Genomic DNA, 23,496 nt, shown 5'->3' with positions numbered 1-23,496 from the left:
CCATAATGCTCTTGGCTCAGACACGTCAGCGCTGGTGTATGGCTGCGTCCTCCCGCGGCGGAGCTGACAGACACAAACAAGCGGACAGAATGATGCTAAAGTCGGGACTCCAGCCGTTACCGGTGCCGAAGTGAGTACCGTCAGTGCGGGACGCGGGCCTGCTGCTGCCGGGGGCGGGTTCTGGTCCTGGTTCGGCCTGTTTGTGAGAGTCTGGGCTCAGGTTTGAGCTGCTGTCACCCAGCAGACAGTTATAGCTAAGCAGCTAACCAGCTAACAACAGTCTCTGTTTATACACAGTGACCGTAGACACACACATTATACTACATGATTTAGGTTAGACAGAGGTGTATCTGAAAGAGCCTGTGTTTGTTTATCTCATGTGGGCAACAGCTGCCAGATGCTGGAGAGATAGCTAGCTAATTAGGCTAATTAGGTTAATTAGCTCTGGTTTGTAACAGCTTGGTGTGCTAGGTTAGTTAATTTCGAGATGTTCAGCTTGATGACTGTGTAGTTTACAGCAAGTAATGATAGCTAACTATCTAGCTAGATAAACTCCCAGACAGTAGATTGAATATATTAATATTCAACACTACAATTGCTGTAAGTTTAACAGGCTTTATCCAGTGAATTAGACTAGCTAACTAACTAGTAAGATAAGCTGATATGCAGTAGATTAGCAAAATATGCTAATATTTATCACTGCAAATGCTTTAAATCTGTCAGGCTTATCCACTGAATTAGATTAACCAACTTACTTATTTACTTACACACTATCTAACTAACTAACTAACTAATCAGCTAGTTAGATAAACTGCTGTAAAATGCTGTAAATTAATCACGCTTATCCAGTGAATTAACTAACTAACTAACCAATTAACCAAGTAACTAACTAACTAACTAACTAACTAGCTAGATAAATTCCCAGGTAGTAGATTAAATTACTAAAAACTTCAAATACTGTAAATGTATTAGGCTTATCCAGTGAATTAGGCCAGCTATCTAACTAACTAGTTAGATAAGGTGCTAGGCAGTAGATTTGCAAAATATATTAATATTCAACACTACAAATGCTAAAAATCTATCAGGCTTACCCAGTGAGTTAGTTCAATTAACTAACTAACAAGCTGTATAAGCTGCTAGGCAGTAGATTAAATATATTAATATTCAACATTTCAAATGCTGCAAATTTATCAGATAAATGGTGGGATGGAAGATTATGCTTAATTTGTTTATTGTGAAAGATAATATGAAACATACATCATCATAACAGAGAAACACAACAAAAATACACACACACAACCCACCCTCTCTACTAGATGGTAGATTAAAAATTATATTAATAATCATCACTTCAAATGTTGTAAATTTATCAGGCTTATTCAGTGAATTAACTAACTAAGGAACTAGCTAGCTAGATAAACTGCTTGGCAGTAGATTAAATATATTAATATTCAATACTACAAATACTATACATTTCTCATGCTTATCCAGTAAATTAATGCTAGTTAGTTGTCTATGTTTCCTGCTGAGGAAAACAACATGACCAGCTCAAACTGATTAACCTTCTATGGCAGAGTTTTGCCCTTAGGCAACGAACACAATTTCATACCTTTTTTAATGTGTTTACTAAGTTGTTTTTTCTTTTGGGCAGCATTATAGAGCTAGAACACTTGCTGTAAAACATCTGATTCTGTTGATCAGTTTGTTATCAAAAGTCAAAAATATATATTTGACATATTCACAGGGAATCCCAAGCTTTTATCCTCCCAAAAAAACTAATGCCACAGAGGGTTACATTTAGTTTACCAGCCAAAGTGTATGTTCTCATATGATGTTCTCATTGATGTTTAATATGGTCTGCAAGCATGATCCACATGGCCAAGCTGGATAACCAGCATGTCCAAGCATGATCAAAAAATCAAATGCATACACTATAGCAGTCGAGAGCTGGTTAAACAGCTTTGTTACCAACAAGTAAACTGCCCAAACAAATAGTTTATTTCTGGATTCTGGATTACCAATTAACTCTATGGTGACAACTACATTCAAATGCTCAGAAATAATGGAATGCTCTCCTACACTCCTGCAGGATCCTGCTGTAAGATGTCTATGGTCCTGTTTGCCTCAGTGGTGCGGGTGAGGGACGGCCTGCCTCTCTCTGCCTCCACTGACTATGAGCAGGACAAAGGACTGCAGGAGACCAAGAAGCACCTCAAGGGTCTGTCCAAAAAACTCAGCCAGTTCCCTGACCGCTGCTCTCTCAAGACTGGACAGTACAATGTCAAGTAAGGATTCATTACTATCTGTATGCATCCCAATGCACTGTTGTGTGTTCTCGTTTAAGGGTGTAGAAAAAAACTGTATTCAACAGTGTTCCGCTGACTCTGAGATTCTGGGGCCTCATGTACTAAGACTTGGGTAAAATTTCTACAAAAATATAGCGTACAAGTACCGTACGCTTATAAAACTCCAGATGTATCAAACCATATGTAAGCAGAATGCCACGCACTCTCTCTTAGTACATCACAATCAACGACATATTGAGCGCACCTGCAGGAACACAACACTCCTCCTTGTCTCCGCCCTCAGTTATGCAGATTATAATATGCTAATTAGTATAAACAGGCCTTGGAATACTCTTACTAGAAAAATGGTGAAGATAAGATGCCATAAGAGGCATCTTGGGCCAAAGAAATCCCAATAATCAGAGTAAACACACTCTCAATAAATTTGGCCATTGGCAATATCTTCCAGTAATGCCAACACTGCCATTTACAACATATAAATCAATATAATCTAGATAGATGGATGGATAGATGGTAGATGATGGATGGATAGATATATGGATGGATGAATATTGAGATGGATGGATGGATGGATAATAGAGAAAGAGATTGATTGATTGATTGATGAATGGATGGATGGATGGATGATAGAGAGATTGATTGATGGATAACTGGGTGGGTGGATGGATAGATTAATAGATGTATATATAAAGATTATCCCAGGAACATTTAAACTCCAGCAGCATCATTACAGTACACAAATAATACACAGAAGGACCAGAGGAAAGGAAATAAACAAAAATGGAGAATATACAAAAAAACAGTAGATCCAGCAAAAGAAGTATTGCACATTATTATTGCACTTGGTTTAATATTATTGCGCATAGTCCGGTTTGTTATTTTTAGGTTTATAAGTATTAAAAGAAAAATGGCATTAACAGAATAAACAAAAAAAGTAAACACAGTATATACAAAAAGAAAAAAAACTAAATAACCATGACGATTATTTTGGTTATTTTCCTAATGCAAGATTATATTTGTTAGAGTAGTGTCAGGTTTAAGTATTTAGATATTATTTGCCCAAACTTAGAGTTTGAAAACTACACGTATTTCAGGCACAGCCTTCTGAAGTCAGCAGCAAAGTTTCTCTGTAAAATGAGTTTTCCTAAGTCCCAACTCTTTCAATATAAGATGTAAACTTGTGTCCTTGTAAGTGAATTTAATGGAAAGCAATAAGAAGTTCTCTAGTGACACCTCCCCTTTTTCTGGGTACGAAGCCGCTCAGTCAGAATAAACAGCAACACTTGAAAGGGAGCAAGGTGGAGTGGCGGCTCATCATTTAAATAGGCGGCTAATCCAATGCAAGATTTAAAGTCCTCTTTCAGCAGAGGCTAACGCAGATGTATGGCTCCTTTGAGGGCCTTGAGGGCAGCCGTTGTGAAGACTGGCACTCCAGGCGGCAGCTATTCATCACCCCAAACTTCATAAGCAGGCACAAATGAGTCGACTCCCCCCTTTTCCCTCCTTCAGGGATGTGAGTCATGGAATTGTTTCATCTCTCAGAGGAGAGTGTAATGTAGAGAGATGCAGTGACAAATTCTGCCCCGGTTCCTGTGAGGCTGCCAGGCTGCCTACGCTTAAAAGCAAGGTAATTGTTGCAGCGTGAGTAATTGATGAATAGATTGGTATGGAGAGGTGCGTTTCTGAAATGTGTGGAAATGAACTCTTTGCTGATTTAGAATAACTGTGAGAAAAACTTTGTTAAATTGTTGTGACCTTGTTCAGTGTCTCTCATCTTGTGTGGTCTTGACGCAGTAGCAGGTACCTTTTCCACACAATTCTGCCAAACATGTTCAAATCTTCAGTGATTTAAATGTCAGGAATTCAGCTGACTCACCCTCAGCTCAATTTTGAAAATGCTAAAAATTTAAGGAATAGTTTTGGAGTAGTTTGATGTATGGGTTTAGGGGAGGGGCAGAAAGAAGAGCTGATTGGCTTGAGCAGTGTGCCTCTGATAGTGGTGAGATGCAGATGGCTGGATGTCACAGTGAGGTGGTTTATGGTTTACTGCCTCTTTAAAAGCAACTATCTTTCCAAATTATGATCAACTGATATTGTTTTTTTAATGGTCAATGCCAATGCGGAAATTTAGAGAGCCGATATCTGATATATAAGCCAATTTTTATTTGATTTTTTATTGGTTTTTGTCCCCTTTTATTATTATCATAAATAATAAAAATAGTTAGACACAAAGTTACTGAATTTACATAAACATTTTTAGCACTGCTAAGGTCTATAATGTCTGTGCACAGTCATCTGAAATTACAGTGTTAAAATAGTTTAGTATTCTGAAGTGACTACTTTAATTTGAATGGCTCAAACATCCAATATCAGAGACTCCTTTATGTTTAGAAAGTTTGCAGGGTAAGAAAAGAAGAGGCAATGGAATCTCTTAATATATGAATGCATGATGTAGATTTACTAAAAGAAGTAAAAGATGGAAAAGAAATGTTGTTTAATCGTGTGATGCTTTGTATTGGATCAATTTTACCGCTCTTGTATTTGTTCCTCAGTTTCATAAGTTCCCTCGGGGTGGGCTACCTGATGGTGTGCACTGAGAACTATCCCAATGTCTTGGCGTTCTGTTTCCTGGACGAGCTGCAGAGGGAGTTCATCGTCACGTATGACACCAAGCGCATTAACAGTGCGGTCAGGCCGTACTCCTTCATTGAGTTTGGTGAGTATGCTGCAAAGGATTGTGGAACTGGGAATTCCCACATCTGTGTAAGTTGTGAGGTGTTTTCTTGTGAGTGAGGTTGTACACTGGCCAGTGTGCTCATGGCTAGGGCTGGGTATCAAAATACAGTACCAGCACTCTTACTCCCGTCCCTCTCTCTTTCTCTAGCTCGCTCTGTTTTTCTCACTCGCTCTCTCTCTTGCTCTCTCTCTGTCTTGCCCTCTCTCTCTGTCTCTCTCCCTCTCTTTCTTTCTCTGTCTCACCCTCTCTCTGTCTCTCCCTCTCTCTTTCTTTCTCTGTCTCGCCCTCTCTGTCTTGCTCTCTTTCATTCTCTCTGCCTCACTTGCTTGCTTACTGTGTCTTGCTCTATCTCTCCTTCATGCTCGCTCCTATATTATAATAGTGTAGTTTTGATGCTTTTTAAATTAGAATATTTTAACAAGTTGCTCAGTTGCTGAGTTACTAAGTTTAAATAAGAGCTTTAATGAAGGAAATAAACACTAGTGTAGCTGCATGTATCGCATTTTTATTCATTTATTTTTTAAGAAACATTGTTGTGCACGAGTGAGTATATTAGTGTGTGAGAGAGAGAGAGAGAAAGAGAGAGAGCACCTTCATCAATACGACAGTGCGAACATTCCCAGTCTATAGTAAATTCATTAAGTAACAACAAAAATTTAGTTTATGATAAATCAGTGATCCGGATCATTTTTATTTGATTCCCATCCTTTGAAAAATTTTGATTGAGTTGATCGAGTCATGTTATCGGAAATCTAGGACAGCCCTAGTAATAGATTATGCAGAATTACAGGCCAATCCTTGGGCCCGTTAAAACCCCAACATGTTTTCAACAAATTTTGTTCATGTTATTTAAACTCCGCCTTCGTATGCCATCATTCATAATCAGTGCTGTAAGTATCCAGATCTGTGTTTGGGTACTCAGTCTTCTCAGATTTCAGCATGCTGCTAGACTAAAATTGTGACACAACACTTATCAACAATGTAATTTACCACCATCTGTCATCTTTGCACGTCATATTGCATATCACAGTAGTGAGGCGACAGCATGGAGTTGAAAATATGCCACTGCATCAGCGTTAGATGTGCCATTTCTGTGAAACAGAATTATAAACCAGTTGAGCCATTCAGTTAAATGATGTATTGACTTTTCCCTGCAGTCTGTTCTGTATAGTTAAATGCAGCATACAGAGATATTCAAGACCTAGTACTGTGTCCCATGATTTTTTGATTTTCTGTGGAAATTACAGGATGCCACACTGACCTGAGGGATATATACGCCTTAAAAAAAAGTATGTGATAAACCCGCACAAGTTGCACGTAACTGTAAAGTGAAGATAAATGAATGCATAGATTTTAAAACATTTAGTAAATAAAAATCAGAAAAGTGTTTTGTGCATTTGTATTCAGCCCCCTGAACTCAGATACCTCTAAATAAAATACAGTGTGAACAATTGCCTTCAGAAGTCACTTAATTAGAAAACAGTCTAAAAGTGGAAAAGTGTCCACTTGTGTGCATCTTATTCTTGGAATAACTACAGCTGAAGGATTCAGATGTTTGTTAGAGAACATAAAATACTTTTTCAAGGCACTGTACGTGTGGGGCCTTCTACATTGCATATAGATGTGGTTTCAGTTTGCATGGGCAGTTCTAGCTAGATGCCGCCAGCCACAATAATTACCACAGACTGTGCTGCCCACATTTAAAAGTAATTTTAGCCCTTTGTCATATATTACAGGTATTACTGTGACACTGGGGATGGAGGAATGTTAGAGGACTGCACAATTTTAGAAATAGAAATAATAAACCATCCACTTGGCACCCACACACACAGTGTTTTCAGTCCATGCCCTGATTTAACACTGTGTTAGACTGAATGTATCGCTTTAGTTGCATTTATTAATATAATGTTTGGCTTTGTTTCTTTTTTCTGATAGACAACTTCATTCAGAAGACCAAACAGCGCTACAACAGCCCACGTTCACTCTCCACCAAGATCAATCTGGCTGATATGCAGACAGAGATCAAGCTGCGGCCTCCCTACCAGCTCTCTCCCGAGGACCTGGGCTCAATCAATGGCTTCTCCCACAGCACTACTTCCAAATATAAAGGCATAGGTACTGGCTGCTACCAACTCATCTCCTCATACATGTTGAAGATGCTGAAATGTTTAGAGACATGGCTTAAAGCAGTGCTCCTCAAACTACATATCATTTCACAGAAATAAATGTGCCAAACACACATATATTCAGTAGTCTTGATGTGACTTTCATACATCGTATGTAAATAATAATTCACCAGTTGTATGAAGATTGCCACAGCTAGCTAGCATGGTAAGATATTTTAGGATTAAAAAGATTACAGTTTGGCCTTGCTCTCTCTGGGTACGTAGATGGCACTCTTTCACCTCATCACTCCTAGGATGATGTAGTTCAGCACAAGGCATCTGTAAGCTGAAAAAAAAAATATTGGGAGAAAAATAGGAAAAAAAAAATAGAAATTAAATTATAAAAAAAAAAAAAAAAAGAATTATAGTTTATTTTCAGTGCAGTATTCCTGCTGCGTAGGAATACTCCAATCACATGTTTTTGCCTCTAAGTCATTTGTTTTTGAGTATCTGCCAATACCGAATCCCGATTCGATAAAAAAATTAAACAATATGAAATAGAATTAATGTGGTTGTAAAAGTTTTATATTCAAACATTAAAATCACCAATGCAAATACCAAACAAGCACGTACATTTCTTTAGAATTTTAATTATGTATATTCAAATGTAAATAAAATAATCAGTGTTAGATTGTTAAAATTAAATTATATTCATATTAATGGTGTCAGTCTGAAAAGTGTAGTGTAGTTTAGGTCTGGCAGACTAGAGCCTTTTTTTTTTTTTTTTTTTTTTTTTTTTTTACTGTATTATAATAATGCAGTTTTGATTAAAAAAAAAAAAAAAAATATATATATATATATATATATATATATATATATATATATATATATATATATATATATATATATATATATATATATATATATTGATGTGTTTTAATTGATAACATAAACACTACTTTATGATTTGCTGAGTGCCATGAGATCATCAGTCTCTCAGGAAAGGGTTCATTATGTCTGGTTATTGTCTGAAATGTGCCATTTTACTGCTGTGTTCTTGTTGATTTGGGATATTTGTTTTGACCCTCCAGCTCCTCATCAAGTATTAGAGCCTGTCACTCTGTCAGGCATCGTGGCATGTGTCCTCAGTGTTTTGTGCGGCGCTCTCAATTTGCTGCGTGGAGTCCATGCCATAGAGAGCATCATGCAGGTAAACATTTAGTTTAAAAATAGACATTGTCTATATTAAGCCTACTGAATTGTACAGTGTACAGATTGTTTTGTATATAAAAGTGGAATATAGATTATGTTTGCATTTAAATTTAAAGCAAATAAAAAAAAACGCATAATTTTCGTTCAGCTTCACAATGATGCTACTTTTTGTTTGTCTGTCAATTAAAATCTCAAACGTTTGTGGTTGTAGTTTGACAAAATGTGAAAAAGTTCAAAGGGTATGAATACTTTTGCAAGCTACTGTCATGTGATGCTGTGTGCATGAATGTTTGGTCCAGACTGACTTTACTCAGACAAGTGAAAGTGACAGCCTTCTACCAAACTAAGCCTATTAAATCATGACTCATATATAATATGTGGAGGCATTTTATACTCAAATGGCTTTATTATGATGTTTTTCTTTCTTTAATAAAGCCTCAATTTCAAAATGATTACTTTACTATGCATTCCAATTTATGCATTAAGACCTTTATTAGTCATCACTGAATGTATTTTATGTGATTGCATTATAAATTCTAATAGTGCATTACAAACACTTTGTTACCAGCCTTTTATGCAAATTATTTCAATCTTTTTAGTCTGTTATTGTTGATGAGCGAAACCTATAGCTCCTAAAATGCCTGTTACACAACAGACAAGCTAGCCAGATGTTCTGTAAACCCGTTTTTAACCATCAGATGCTGAAAAAATAGATGTTTTATGGAGTGTCACAAATAGATAAAATATTTGTGATGCAAATTGCCTCATTAAATACTTAACATTTAGTGCTTTTTACTGTCTAATTAGTAAAGAGATTGACCTCACTTTTGGTTGCACTTCTTGATGTATTTGTGATTTATTAAACTTTCAAATCTGGCAATAAACCTGACCTTACCAAGAACCAGCATTAATACGTTATTTAGGTCTAAAAAAGGTTTTAATTAACAATAAACATAGAAAACCCTGATTTACTTTCCAGAAATATGTTATTCTTGATCTTATTAGTAACGTCCAACTTTATCCAAGTAATTTGAGAGTAAATATATGCATGAAATAAGCCACTCCTCCCCTCGTTCCCACTTTTTTTTTGATTGGATGGATCTGCAATGTAGTCTTATGTTCTGTTCTGAATGTTTTAGTTTTTTCGATACTGTAATTGTGTATGTACCTCCATATGTTGAACATACATAGTACTTTGTTGTTGCTATGTAAAACAGTTGCGCATTGCAGTTGATGATCCAGCTCTTCTCTACTTTCAGCCATCTACAGCAGCTTAATGCATCTAACCGTTTAGCAGGATTTCCTGCTGTAATTTGTCCATGCAGCATAATTCCTTAATGCGACGCCCTGACTCCTGTTTTTTCTGCTCTATCCGCAGAACGAGGACGAAGACTTTAATTACGTAATTGCCTTTTTCCTGGGTACGGCAGCCTGTCTTTATCAGGTAAGAGAGAACCGTCCATCAGGCACTCAAGTGACTTACTGCCTGCCTGTCAGCCTCCATTTCCATCAGTGGAAAGGAAAGGAGAGCTGCTTTTAGCCACTTTTTACAAAGAAGAGTTAGGAACATCAATGATGCGTCAGTACTTGAGTCATTCACAGAAAAAAAACAACAAGCTACTGAAATGCTATCTGAAAAACCATGTGTTGCACCCAGCAGGAAGTGTCAGATTGCAGTGCTTTTGGGATGTATTTGTAGTGTCTACATCTTCAAAGCAAACTGTTAAGATGGCAGCAGTAGGTGGACTAGCATTTTACCATTGTCCATTTACATAGATTATATTTTTGTCAACATTTTGGGTTTATTTTCTTTTGTACATTTTTTAAGGGGCCAGTAACAAAAGTATGTGCATGTTTCTGGAAAAACAAAAAAGTGGGTGTGGCATCGTGATGGATGGTAACCCGGACAATAAACACCTCTTTTGGTTCATCTAAATTTTCACAACTGCTATTTATGATCAAACTACAAATCAGAAAAACCGAACCAAATAAGATAGATAAGAAAATGCCCTAAAGGTGATCTGGTATGAAATTGCACCCACACCATGACACCCGTGAATATTTAATGCATGACTGTTGAATTTGCAACTGACCATGATGCTTCCACACATGATTTAGTTACTCCATGACAGTCTGGTACAACCACCCACCAAGTTTCATTCCTGTCAGTTAATGCAATTTTTTTTATTTTTTTTTTAACCATGAATGAATGTGGTTTCTAGACGGCCTTCTGGAGGAAGTGCATGGTAAAATGAGTGATTTCACTGTGGTGTTGAAAGCGCAGATGCAGTTGGCCACAATCTCAGTAGCTGATCAGGATTGTTACAGACTCTCTGTCCTCCAACACTGCTCTCTGTGCCAGCCTGCATACTCGTCACTGAATTGATTTCACAGCATTGTTCTACGAGGATGCTGAGGTGCTCATCAATGCTGCACGGTCGATACTTTGAAGAGATGGTGACAGGCTACACTTATATCGAAGGAAGAGTGTTGTGGCCTTCAGCTTTTGAGGCTGGAGCTGGTGGTGGTGGTGGAGTGTAATAAGAAAGAGACCTCTGCTTTGTTGTAAATAGGCTGGGAGAAAATTGATGTGAAATGGGGGGGACAACATATAAAGAAATGAAAAATCTGTTTGTGATCTAATGTTTTGTTTTTTCTTCACTGGTGTGTAATATTGAACATCTTGTTTATTCAATGAGCATTTTATTAGGAACATTGTTTGTTATATTTGTGAAACCAGTTTGTGTTAAAGTTTGCCTTGGTCATTTTGACAGTCAATTATTATGTTGGGTATATTGTATCATGGGGAATGAATATGGTTAATAAAAATACTCTGAACAAGCTAAAATTCACACTGATTGATTGGTATTAAAGAGCTGTTCATAAAAAAATTAAATAGTACATTTTGAGTAAAACAAAATGTAATATTGAGTTTAGCAAAAATTATTGAGGTTATGTCCATATGTTGTTGCTTTTTGGATCTCTGAGAAAATCCAGAGATCAGCTAGTGACACAAAGTAATCCTGTTTCTTTGTGTGTGTGTGTCTCTCTCTCTCTCTCTCTCTCTCTCTCTCCCTTTCTCTCTCTTTCTCTCTCTCTCTCTCTCTCCTTGGTGTAGTGTTACTTATTTGCATACTTCTCAGTCTGGAGGAACATCAAGTCTTTCCTGGCCTTCGCTCTGATCTGCCTGTGCAACATGTACCTGTATGAACTGCGCAACGTGTGGCAGATCCTCTTCCATGTGACAGTGGGAGCCTTCATCACTCTGCAGATCCACCTGAGGCAACCGCAGGGTAAAGCTCCAGACTACAACGTGTGAAAACACACCTGACCTGCTGCGAGACCAGAGACTCTCATTCATTCTCTTTATCTCTTTCTCTCTCTCTCTCTCTCCCTCCCATACAATCACTCAAACACACAAACAAATAGACACACAAATACACAAGCTCCTCCAGCTTCAGGTTTGTGAGCATATTCCTTGGACACTGAATGACAATGGTGTATGTGTGTATTTGTGTGTTAGATTCACCATATGTTTTCAGACTAAAGGAATCTTCTTTCAGTATAGAGGTGGATACTGATGGCTCAGGGGCTGTGGAAGAGTCTGAAAGTTTGAGGCATCATGCTTAAAGGTGAATCTGGTGTGAAATGGACTCTGGTTTTTGTATAACGTGATAACAAGTACAAACTTTTGTCGAATAGCCCATCTCCATTCACCCCCACCATTCCAAAATACAGCTCTTTTAGCTGATACTTTTAAATAACAGGTTTACAATGCCAGAGATAGGGACATACTGCTGCCCATGCAAAGAATAAAAATCTTCACTTTCAAAGCTCTGAGAGCCTCATTTTAAAGGTCAGGACACTCAGAATTCTATCAATAAAGAAGTGTGGACCTACTTTAAGCTACTTGTTAATAGTGTACAAAAAGCTAATAATTTCTTTGCATGGGCAATCTATGCCCCTATCACTAGCACTGTCAGCCTGTTGGGAGCATCGGCTAAAACGCTGTATTTGGGATTAAATGGGGTTAAATGAAAGTGGGCTATTCTATAAAAAAAGTTTGTGCTCATAAAAGTATGTTATTGTGTTTTACTACTCTACCCCAAGTCCATTTTACACTGGATTTCCCCTTTAATTAACTCTGGTTACTCTAAAATCTGTGCATTTATTTCATGTTTGAAAGCAAGCATTTATATTATGCTTCATAGATTTCATACGTTTGAATAGTAGCTATTTATTTGTCTTTTTGCTCAATAACATATCAGTGGACATCGACATGCTAGTTATTATATATAAAATAATATAATTGTTTAAGTCATGCAGGTTCCAGTAAATTAGGCACAGACTTTTGACTTAATGGCTTTTGTTACAAATGCAATCTACTTCTAATACTACCCAGTTGAGTGGCAGAAAACCTTTGTTTCCTCTGTATCACATTCATTCATTCATTCATTCATTCATTTATTCATGCACACACACGCATCCTAAACTTCAGTACGGTGCATTTCATATACTTCCAAGCTGCTGCCATCATTCATTTAGACCCCTGAAGCACTAAAGCACATCCAGACATGGACATGGCAGCTGTCTCCGTAATCTCCATGCTGCCTGCAGCTTCGTCGGCTGCTGATGAATTCTTCTATCCTCCAGCTATTTTCACGGGGGAGGAGTGGCCTGCTGATATATAGGCTGAAACATAGACTGTATGCCACCTCAAGCTTTCCGCTGCCTCACTTTACTGAGCCCCCGCTGATGTGCACCAGTGCCGGCGAGCAAAACCCTGACGACTGGATGAACTGATTGTTATATTTATGTGCTTGTTAGTCTCTGCATCCAGGTTGCTCGTGAGAAACTGTGTGTGGCAGATGACTGATAGTGTTGTTGAATCTGCAGGACCTTCAGTAAAGATGAGTTTGACTTTCTAAGTATAATGCGTCATAATGTGTCTTTTTTTTCATGTTTTCCTCTCTGTTTTTTCTTTCTACTGAGCCATAAATTCCTTTCAGTATCTCACACACATAATACTGATAACAGCTGCCTGAAGTGAGCTGTTCTTCTGTAATTCAGTTCATAAAACTTTATTTTGCCTGTTTCTGTTGCAGTAAATATTGATAATTAATGTAGTAATGTAGTCATGCACCACCCAAAATCAAACCAAAAACTCAAAAGTACCACATAAGAGACAGCCACAGGAACATATGCAAGCAAACTAGGGGTAAAAGATATGGAGAAAAATGCTGTGTGTTATAATAATGCTGTTGGATATCCTGATGTTGATGCAAAACACAAAAAATAGTGCTATTGAAACGTGTACTTCAAATTCCAATAGAAATGCTGCAAAATAATGGCCAGTGTATTACCCTTTTGAACTTCAAACTCTTTGCATGGTGCATTTTGTCCAGTTATGTTTAAATAGGCCATATCCAGCAATTTTACATTAAATAAACTGGGCTAAAATTTCCTTTTTTTGTCGTATTTGATATTAACAAACAAATACATATTGTTCATTTGGAACTGCAGTAGCCATATTTTATTTATGTATTTATTTATGTATTTATTTAAATTGTTAGAGATTTATATAGTCTATATATGTTTATTTAAACATCTTATTGTGTGTAATGTGGTTGTGTGGTTTGCACAGCTGGTGGTTATTAGAGTACATTTTTAGCAGCATTAGGTTAATAACTCTGGGCAAAACTATAGAAGCAACCAAAAATGTTTAAGGTGATTTACTGCTTTTGCAGTATGCAGAAAATTGGGTAAATTATAGGCTAGACTGTTGCTCTCAGACTCACAGAACACAGTCGCATTCTCTACTGGTGGGAAGTGAAAACTGAATACTGGTAATACTGGTACTGATGTTGAGTTGTGCATACACAGCTCTGAAAAAAAGAGACCACTTAAAATGAGTTTCTTATTCAAATTGAAAACCTCTGGAATATAATCAAGAGGAAGATGGATGATCACAAACCATCAAACCAAACTGAACTGCTTGATTTTTTTGCACCAGGAGTAAAGGCATAAATTTAGCCAAAAGCAGTGTGCAAGACTGGTGGAGGAGAACATGATGACAAGATGCATGAAAACTATGATTAAACACCAGGATTATTCCACCAAATATTGATTTCTGAACTCTTAAAACTTTATGAATATGAACTGGTTTTCTTTGCATTATTTTAGATCTGAAAGTTTTGCATCTTTATTTATTTCAGCCATTTCTCATTTTCTGCAAATAAATGCTCTAAATGACTATTTTTATTTGGAATTTGGGAAAAAAAGTCGTCCATAGTTTATAGAATAAAACAGCAATGTTCATTTTACTCAAACACTGATTCAGAAACTGACGTGGACTTTTTTTAGCTGTATGTTGCTTAAAGCTCTTCAGAATCAAAGTAAAACTTTTAAAGTTGCAGAACTTCATTGCTGTTTATCTTGAACTTTAGCCACTTTCCTATTATTATCTTTAAATATCCTAATGGTGAGAGGTGGTGGTGCTAAGGTGGCCATTAGAAGTGGTCATTTCCTCCAGAGCTGTGTGACTAATGAGGCTAATGTTCCAGGTTTGCTGCCGTCACGCTCTCTGCACTAACACAGCCTGGTGTGGAGCAGATCATGGCCCATTTGAACTTATTCGTACAGAAATGAATTAAAAACGTCAATGTGTGCACAGTTGTGATGACTCCCACATAATTAAGTTCATTTTTAACTCTGTGTGCGACGAGGATCCCAGGTGGTCTTGTTTCATAATCCTGTTGGGCAGATTTAAACTAGTGGTGTCAATCAAAATAATAACAATAATCATAATAGAATTCTGTGATTAATCACAATTGGTCACATTTTTTCTTCATTAAGACTAAGCTAGTCTCCACAGGATCTCCATTTATGTCAATCTTTATTTTACTACATAATTTGAACAAACTGTCTATTACACTCTGCCAAAATTATGTGATGAATGGAACAACAGAAATACTTCACAATTACCTGAAATAAACTTTTTTTTTTTTCAACTTTCAACTAAAAGTTTAGTAGTTGTTTTTTTCACTCTCCAGTAAAATTGTTGTTTTGGAGATGCATGTTTTTCACTGGACAGCAACAGTAGATTTATATTCTAAAATATCAGGGTAGTTTTGAAGCTTTTTAATCTAGAATATTGTAATGTTCTGAGTTTTAAAAGAGAAAATAAATGCTAATGTAGCTCCACTCAACAGCTTGAAAAGAGGAAATCTGATATTCAAAATGTTTATTTATATATTTTATTTATTTTTTAAATACAGAAGTTGTCACAAAGCAGCTTTACAGATAAAAACAGGTCCACGTCTCTTATGAGCAGCACCGCAGAATTATTGTGGTGACAACAGTGGCAAGGGAAAACGTCCACACGAACCTGGGTATTTTTAAAAACTGAGGTTTTTCTCTCCGTTTTGGCCTTCTGTCCACACAAAAAAAGGGAGGTTTTCGAAAACGCCTTCCAAGGTGGAGATTTAAAAAAAAAGCGCGGACGGGAAAACGGAGCTTTCTGAAAACGCTGACGTCACACAGCAAGTCTGCGCATGTCTGCTTTGTGTTTAGCATTAGCTTACAGATCGGGAGGGAACTATTTTAGGCGCAAGAACAGCGAACTCCGGCCATATGTTTACAAAATATTTGCACACAGCTGATCCTCCTGATGAACTAACTGCCCTCTCTGACCCACCAGCGCGGAATTACCCAGAACCAGCTTTAAACTCCGTAACACGTTTTACCAGTGTAGCTGAGACCAGTGATGGTGGCGTGTTGTCTGTTCTAAACGCTACTCGATCGGAGTGTTGCCAACTTAGCAACTTTGTCACTATATTTAGTGACTTTTTAGACCCTCTAGCGACTTTTTTTCGTAAAAAAAAAAACACATTCTCTTCAGTTACTGACCCACACCCTCCATGAACACACTGTAAATGAACTGTGCATACCCAAAGCCAGTCCAATATGAATGAGTTTATATGAAGCAACTGAGCAAAATCAGAGTTTATAAATGTCTGATCATCATATACGGAAATATGTACTTATGTCCTCAACACAGAACCATATGAACTAATGTTTCAGTACCGCAGAAATATATTGTATCGCTTTGAACTCAAGTTATAAACCTTTTAAACACGCTGTACCTGTATCTCCAGGATAGTGTCTTTACTTTTAGCTTTTTTTACTTTTATTGTTTAGCTTTTAGCTCCATACACCCCATTCATAGAGGACTCGCTGGCTCCCTCTAGAGTTTAACAGTGAGTTATTGATATAACAGAAAGGAGTCTGACTCTCCGTAAACAGCTCTGGTGTGTTTTGGACCCGTGGTTTTCTCTTTCTGTGATCTCATTGGCTTTATGTAGCCGCTGCTCCTTACTCCTAGTTGCCCGACTGAGTCAAATATTAAACATGTTGAATATTTGCTGGGCATCTGCGACACGTCGGCGATCAGTTGGCGACGGGTCAGTGAGCGTCTTTCAGTAGTTCACACTACGCGAGAGCCGAGTTTTTGTTGGAGGTCTGTAAATGAAAAACTGGCCCAAAATTGTGTAATATAAACCAGGCATAATGCGTCACCAGCATCAGTCAATTTTTGTCATGCAATGAATTTACGTAAAACAATAAACACGATTAACTGCATATGTTAATACATTAATGTTGACAACCCTACTTAAAACCTAAAACTGTAGACTTTTGCTCTACATTTCAGATCAAACCTTGACATAGAATCTTTTCTGTCATACATAACCTCATTTCTGTGAGTACTGAGCCTCTAAAACCCTCAGAGAACTGATCTAAGGTCAGCGGCCTCTTTTCCAAATAATAACATTCGTCAGACTGTGAATATGAGTTTGATTGAATCCCTGTCTCTGACCTTTTGACGACTGTCTGAACGGACTGACATTAGAACAAACTGAAATCTTACAAGCGTGTAACAGCCAAGCTCTCTTGGACAAAAGACCTAATTTGGCCTATAATATCAGGCCTGGGCCCATTTTAATGTCAATGAGATGCTCTTTTCATGCCCAGCACAAAGCGCCTTTCTCCAGTGAAGAATAAGCCCTAAAGGTTTCTATAATAGCACGCTCCAGCCTCAGCTGACTGGCCTGAATGCATGCAGCAGTCAATTTCAAGAGCAATCAAACCATTCTCTGCTCGCAACAACTAGCCGGATAAGTTCTTGGATATTGAAGGTGTCATTATACTTTGAGTCAAGGTGCTTTTAAATGTTTTAAAGCTGATTTAGTTTCTTCCAATAGACTGCAGATGTAAGTAATGGGGTCTGCACCCATTACAGAAAGGCCACTGATTGTCCTGAAGACTGTGATGATCACAGACAGTGTGTAACCAGCTGGGCTGGGAATGTAAAATATGGTTTAGATATTTTTTTTATACTCTGCCTGGCCAAAAAAAAGGTCACACACTCTAATATTTGGTTGAGCCACCTTTAGCTTTGATTGTGGCACACCTTCACTGTGGAATTGTTTCAGTAAGCTACAGCAATATTTTAATCCAGCGTTGCATTAATTTTTCAGCAAGATTTTGCCATTGATGAAATAACCTGGTCTATATTCAGTATATTCAGTCAGCTGACCTCATTCTTTCAGCACATACTGTTGCTGAACCTAAACCTGACCAACTGCAGCATCAACCCCACATTATTTACACAGTTACACACACACACGTATACCGCTTTGAAAAAAGAGACCACTTCAATTTCTAAATCAGTTTATCTTATTTAGCTATTTTTAGTTTTATATTTGAGTAAAATAAACATTGCTGTTTTATTCTATAAACTACAGACAACATTTCTCCCAAATTCCAAATAAAAATAGTATCATTTAGATCATTTATTTGCAGAAAATAAGAAATGGCTGAAATAACAAAAAAAAACATGCAGAGATTTCAGACCTCAAATAATGCAGAAAAAAATACGCAACTTACATATTCATAAAGTTTTAAGAGTTCAGAAATCAATATTTGGTGGAATAACTCTGGTTTTTAATCACAGTTTTCATGCATCTTAGCATCATGTTCTCCTCCACCAGTCTTACACACTGCTTTTAGATAACTTTATGCCTTTACTCCTGGTGCATCTTCCTCTTAAAAATATTCCAGAGGTTTTCAATTTGGTAAAATCAAAGAAACTCACCAATTTATAGTGGCCTCTTTAATTATTTTTTTCCAGAGCTGTATATGCCTATATTGTACAACACACAGTCTATGGTACAACATAATCAGCTTCAGCTGGACTGATGTCTGAATAGAAGCACAGATGGAGCACTGCAGCCACCCATTGGATATTCTAGGAAACACAGTTCCAATGTAAAACAAATTCCATGCAAAATAAAGCTGCTGGCTTTTTTCGTTAAATAAATTCAGGAACACGTAAGCATTGAAGTGATTTATTTGACTGGTAAAAAAAGTATAATGTTTCAATGTTTTGACATGGCAGATAATAAAAGCAAAAAAAGAAGATAACCTGTATTAGCTCTCTGAAATTAGCAGTTTGTGATATAAAGAAAAAAGATCTTTCTCAAAGACATACAGTTTCAGAACCTGGACAAAAGGATGCAAAACCTGTAAATTGACCTTCATCTCATTATACTGGAGGATTCCACAGCTGGGCTAAAGTGACAATTCATCACATTCAGCCTCACTTGAACTTTAAAAACAAAATACAAAAAAGAAAAAAAGAAAAAAAAATATGGCACTTGCATGAATAAGAAATAAAAGGCATTGGATGACGTAAGACATAAAACCATGATTACCAAAAGTACCAGAACATTAAGTGTGGTTGGCATCCCTGTAGCTTCTCCTGTTGGACAAAGTAAAAGTGTGGAGAACATATGAACATATGGCACTGAGGTTTTCCAACAACAAAAAACAATGAATAAACCTCTTTTGAAAGAAGCCCCACTTGGGTCCAATTTGGCTGCGTTCAAACTGCAGAATTCTAAAGATTTGTTATGCAGTAACTAAACTTTGTTGCTCTTCTTGGCCTCCAGAACTTCCGTCACTCTGGATTTAATGAGGTTGCTGTTTGTTACATTGTCAAAAATCAATCTGGATGCAATCTAGATACAACAAAATCTAAACAAAGGCTAAACATGTTCAGACTGCAGATTGCAACTTGGATTTGTTTTACAGCTCAGATCTTCTGAGATGATGGCTAAGGCCGCATTGTTATTTTTTAAGTCATCAAATCATATTTGCATTGCAATTGGCATTTGTTGGTGTAGTAATGAGGTTATCAACAGTAACTAACCCTTAAAACTCATTCTGGACCCCCAGACTTCTGTCACTCTGGATTTGATTGTAATTGGTTGGCAGTAATTGTTGACAAAAGATTCAAAGCACTCAAATCTGAATTAAGAGTACAGAGCATCCAGACTGAGAAGCATCTGTAGAAAATGTGCTTTGAATCCAGATTGCAACAATTTGGATTGTTGTTTTAGAGTGTCCAGACTATAAAACTTCAATCAATTTGGATACGATTAAGATATTAAAAACAAACAAACAAACAACAACAGGATTACAGGACTTGAGCTGGCAGTATGAACATGTAGACCGAGCCACAGTCTTAGTGAATATGTGATGACCAAAGGAAAAAAAGAGCTGAAAAACGCAAATAAATAAAGAAAAAACTCAAATCTATTACAACATCACTATGTATTATGACGCAGTTCTTCAAAAATGAAAGAGCCTGAATCTGACATACTGTAACAGATACCTCCCAAACAGAAGATCAGCATTAGTATCACTTTACATCATCTTCTCCGAGCTTCTGTGATGCACCTAGAGCATTAAAGACGAGGAGCATGACAAATCTGATGCTTGATCTTCTGGTCTGCCTGTACTTGGGGATATATTTACACTGGAGAACCGTCCCACTGAAGCTAGGTGAACCTGACCTCATGGATTCTGCTGATGAACATGGTTGGCACTGACGCTTCGTGTTTCGTGTTTAGTGATCACTCAGCACTCTTTACATATGAAGGCCTCAATTGGAGAAAATGAACATTCATCGGGTCGTACCATCTGATTGATCTGGAAGGGGAGAGGGGGAGAGGCGGGATGATAGGCTAAGGAAGGCAGAGGTGCAGTGCAAAAATGGCCAAGGGGTGCGGCATATCTAAAACGGACCCCTAGAGCGTACAAACTCCTTGTGTAGAGCGCAGCTTCAACGCAAGGCTAAAAGCAATGAGATCTGTGCTGATTGCAGTTTCTGCTGCTTTAAAAAGCTGTGGCTGTGTTCATTTTCTTCGTTCAAAGACATGAACGTTCACATACTCGTACTTCGCTCCTCAGGATAGATAGAAAGACTCAGGAGGAGATCATCTTCCTGTTCTGAACCTGTGGTCTTGGGATTTGTGCAGTTGTCTATGTGAAAGGAGCGCAAGGGCTATAGATTTTACAGCTTTTAAAAAAATGTATCCCCTGCCCATTAATTAGAATTAAAAATATGCACGACTGCTGCACATCTCGCTTAGATATATACATCCCAATACACATTGGTGTTTATAGACATCGCTCTAATATATTAATGTACAAAATATAGAATCTAAAATAGTCTTGATAAGGTTTGGTATCTGTTCTTCTTCTGAGACAAAATACAAAATGTCAGAAATATAAAATAAAGCCAGGCTTGGATGCTCTCTCTATCTGTCAAAGTGTCTTCAGTGTTGTGAGCGGGGTAATATTCAGTTGTGAGTGGAAAAAACACTTTCGTGTGTGTGGTGGGGGAGTCAGAGGACTCTTGTAAACACACACATACACACACTTATAAACCAGTTAGCAGTCCCATTTTGGACTTTTGGACTTGATGATCAGCACTCTAAAAGTCACTTACAGAGATACATGGAGAGTTCGTGGAGCGTTGTTAAGAAGTGTGTGTGTGTGTGTGTGTGTGTGTGTGTGTGAGAGAGAGAGAGAGAGAGAGAGAGAGAGAGAGAGATTGTGTAAGTATAGCTTTGCTCTGCCCCATATGGCCAAGTAGGTAAACCCATGTTTAGCTCAACAGTGTTTGAAGACAACGGACTGTATGAACATTGTACATTGCTTCACATACACAGATGCATTAGATACACATAAAACATCTGTTACTTCAATAGACCTCTTCATAGACACTTCACTCCTTCTCTTCTGGAGCCTCCTGGGTTTGCCAGCACAGCTGCTCTAGTATTGACCTTCTCCTTTGGAGGAACGGCCTCAGAGCAGTGTACCCGTTCTCTCCTGCACAGGAGAAAAGTACGAAAGGGAGAACTGCTTGATTCCTTGCAGTTTCTTTGGTCTTTCCACGTGCCCTTGTCTGAGCAAAGCTCCAAAGTGAGTTTCTCCAAACCTCAACCTCAAGCCTCGTAAGGGCTTCCTTCATTTAGGCCGTCAGAGGCCTCAGTATGTGGAAAGGGCAACCTGCTCCGAGACTGGGCACCGGCCACCTCTAAACAATCCATCCATGGTTCCTATAGGCCACGGAGAGCACGGTGCCCCAGTCCTTCCCTTATCCTCCACATGTCAAGCCTACTCACACTGTCAGTAGCGTTGTGAGTGCAAGACACAGTGGGTGTTAACTACTGCTGGGTCCACCGTTCAGGAAATACGTCATCATTTCCCCTTTGCCCTTGACTTTGACAACTCCTCGGCATTCCAATGAATAGTTGTAGGAATTGAGGACCTGGTAGAGGTCCGTTGTGACCTGGACACAGTAAGAAGAGACAGAAGAGTAGAACATTAAAAAACAAATCACATTAAAAAGCATTTAAAAGCACCTAAAATAAATGTAAAGCATGTGGAGCACTGCTGAGGTAAATGTGCAAATAGAATAGCACAGCTGAAATATTCATGACTAAAATTGCACTGCTGAGGTAAATTTATGACTAGAATTGCTCTGCTTGAATATTTTACATTGTAGTTCTGCAACTGTGCAAGCAATTTAGGCCATTTAATTTTAAAAAGGAGCAAATTTATTGAAATCCTGTGAAAAAACATTTTTAAAAAATCCACCTTGGGAAAAATGTTTTATTTTGTTTAATTTTTATTTCAAAAAAATATTTTTGGTGGTTTAGCCTTTATTAAATGGAGAAATACAAACCACAAAAAAAATAATCTTCAACTAATTTATGAAATCTGATTAAAATAATTTGTTTAAGTTACACAAAAGAATTTGTTTTTTTAACTGAATGTAGATGTATATTTATATATTTATAATTATACAAATAAAAACCTGACCACATCTCACCTGTATTCTTTCAGGGACTCCAGTGCTGTCCATGCGACTGGCCACATTTACTGTGTTGCCCCAGATATCATACTGGGGTTTACGAGCCCCTATAACTCCAGCCACTACAGGACCCATATTGAGACCTAGAGGAACAAAACTCCAGTCAAATTACAAGAAACTAGCGTTGTAAATCGATCAAAAATTAATTAAATTAATCACAACATAATTCTGTCACTAAATCATGGATAAAATAATCATAATTTGTTTTGATTCAGGTACTTAACTGTACTTTTTTTTACTATATTGTAATATCTCAGGGTAGATTTACTGTACTATAATATCTCAGGGTAGATTTACTTTATTGTAATATCTCAGTGTACATTGAAATATTGTAATGTGCTGAGTTACTGAGTATAACTGAACGTTTTAATGCAGAAAATAGACAATAGTGTAGCTCCATATTCCACAATCAACAGCTTGAAAACATTGATGTGTCTACAATGCCTCAGTGAGGTAACACTGAGAGTGTGCTGTGAGGACACTGTGCTTACCAATCTTCATTTTGAAGTTGTTGAAGGAGTGCTCGTTTATGTACTTCATCTGGTCCATGAGTCGCATGGCGTAGTCAGCCAGTGCACGAATGTGTGAGCGGCCGGCTTTATCGTAGGTGGAGTCGTTAAGGCCAGAAGCAGCCATGTACGTACTGCCAATAGTCTTAATTTTCTCCAGCTGACGAAACTGATCTTCACTGATTATCTGAGGAAGACATGAAAAGAAAAAAAGACTGTCTCGTTTTGTTGAAAGAAAAACATTCCTGTAGAGTTTCGTCATTTTTCGGCAGAAAAAAATTGCTAGATCAAACTGTTCTAATTCAGAATGTGAGATGAATGTAAATCTAATTTATTACGTTTC

At 37.6% G+C, this 23,496-nt stretch overlaps 2 protein-coding genes across 3 annotated transcripts in view; one reads left to right on the top strand and one right to left on the bottom strand.

The window, feature by feature from the left end:
* sec22a (SEC22 homolog A, vesicle trafficking protein) lies at positions 1–13,294 on the top strand. Its single transcript, XM_007227919.4, has 7 exons — positions 1–130; positions 2,090–2,285; positions 4,859–5,022; positions 6,979–7,158; positions 8,240–8,358; positions 9,739–9,804; positions 11,479–13,294. The coding sequence occupies exons 2-7, from the start codon at positions 2,104–2,106 to the stop codon at positions 11,677–11,679; spliced, it is 912 nt and encodes a 303-aa protein (XP_007227981.2). The 5' UTR covers positions 1–130; positions 2,090–2,103; the 3' UTR covers positions 11,680–13,294.
* A 5,456-nt stretch (positions 13,295–18,750) lies between these two features.
* Positions 18,751–23,496, bottom strand: part of adcy5 (adenylate cyclase 5) — a 111,374-nt gene continuing 106,628 nt past the window's right edge. For both annotated transcript variants that reach the window (XM_015606951.3, XM_022680526.2), the window contains exons 19-21: positions 23,136–23,340; positions 22,603–22,727; positions 18,751–22,059 (exon numbers count right to left, since the gene is read on the bottom strand). In XM_015606951.3, coding sequence (XP_015462437.3) covers positions 21,931–22,059; positions 22,603–22,727; positions 23,136–23,340 — 459 coding nt within the window. In that variant the 3' untranslated portion in view covers positions 18,751–21,930. The remainder of the gene's footprint in view (positions 22,060–22,602; positions 22,728–23,135; positions 23,341–23,496) is intronic.

This window comes from Astyanax mexicanus, chromosome 11 (assembly GCF_023375975.1).
Source record: "Astyanax mexicanus isolate ESR-SI-001 chromosome 11, AstMex3_surface, whole genome shotgun sequence".
NCBI classification, from domain to species: domain Eukaryota; kingdom Metazoa; phylum Chordata; class Actinopteri; order Characiformes; family Acestrorhamphidae; genus Astyanax; species Astyanax mexicanus.
The sequence above is the reverse complement of the archived record's forward strand: the minus strand, read 5'-3'. Positions and strand labels throughout refer to the sequence as shown.

What these genes read in the sequence shown, in the direction of transcription:
- sec22a (XM_007227919.4), top strand. Translation starts at nt 2,104, where the DNA reads ATGTCTATGGTCCTGTTTGCCTCAGTGGTGCGGGTGAGGGACGGCCTG. An exon ending in TTCCAAATATAAAGGCATAG is followed by an intron (nt 7,159 to 8,239) that starts GTACTGGCTGCT and finishes TTGACCCTCCAG; the next exon opens with CTCCTCATCAAGTATTAGAG. An exon ending in CGGCAGCCTGTCTTTATCAG is followed by an intron (nt 9,805 to 11,478) that starts GTAAGAGAGAAC and finishes TCCTTGGTGTAG; the next exon opens with TGTTACTTATTTGCATACTT.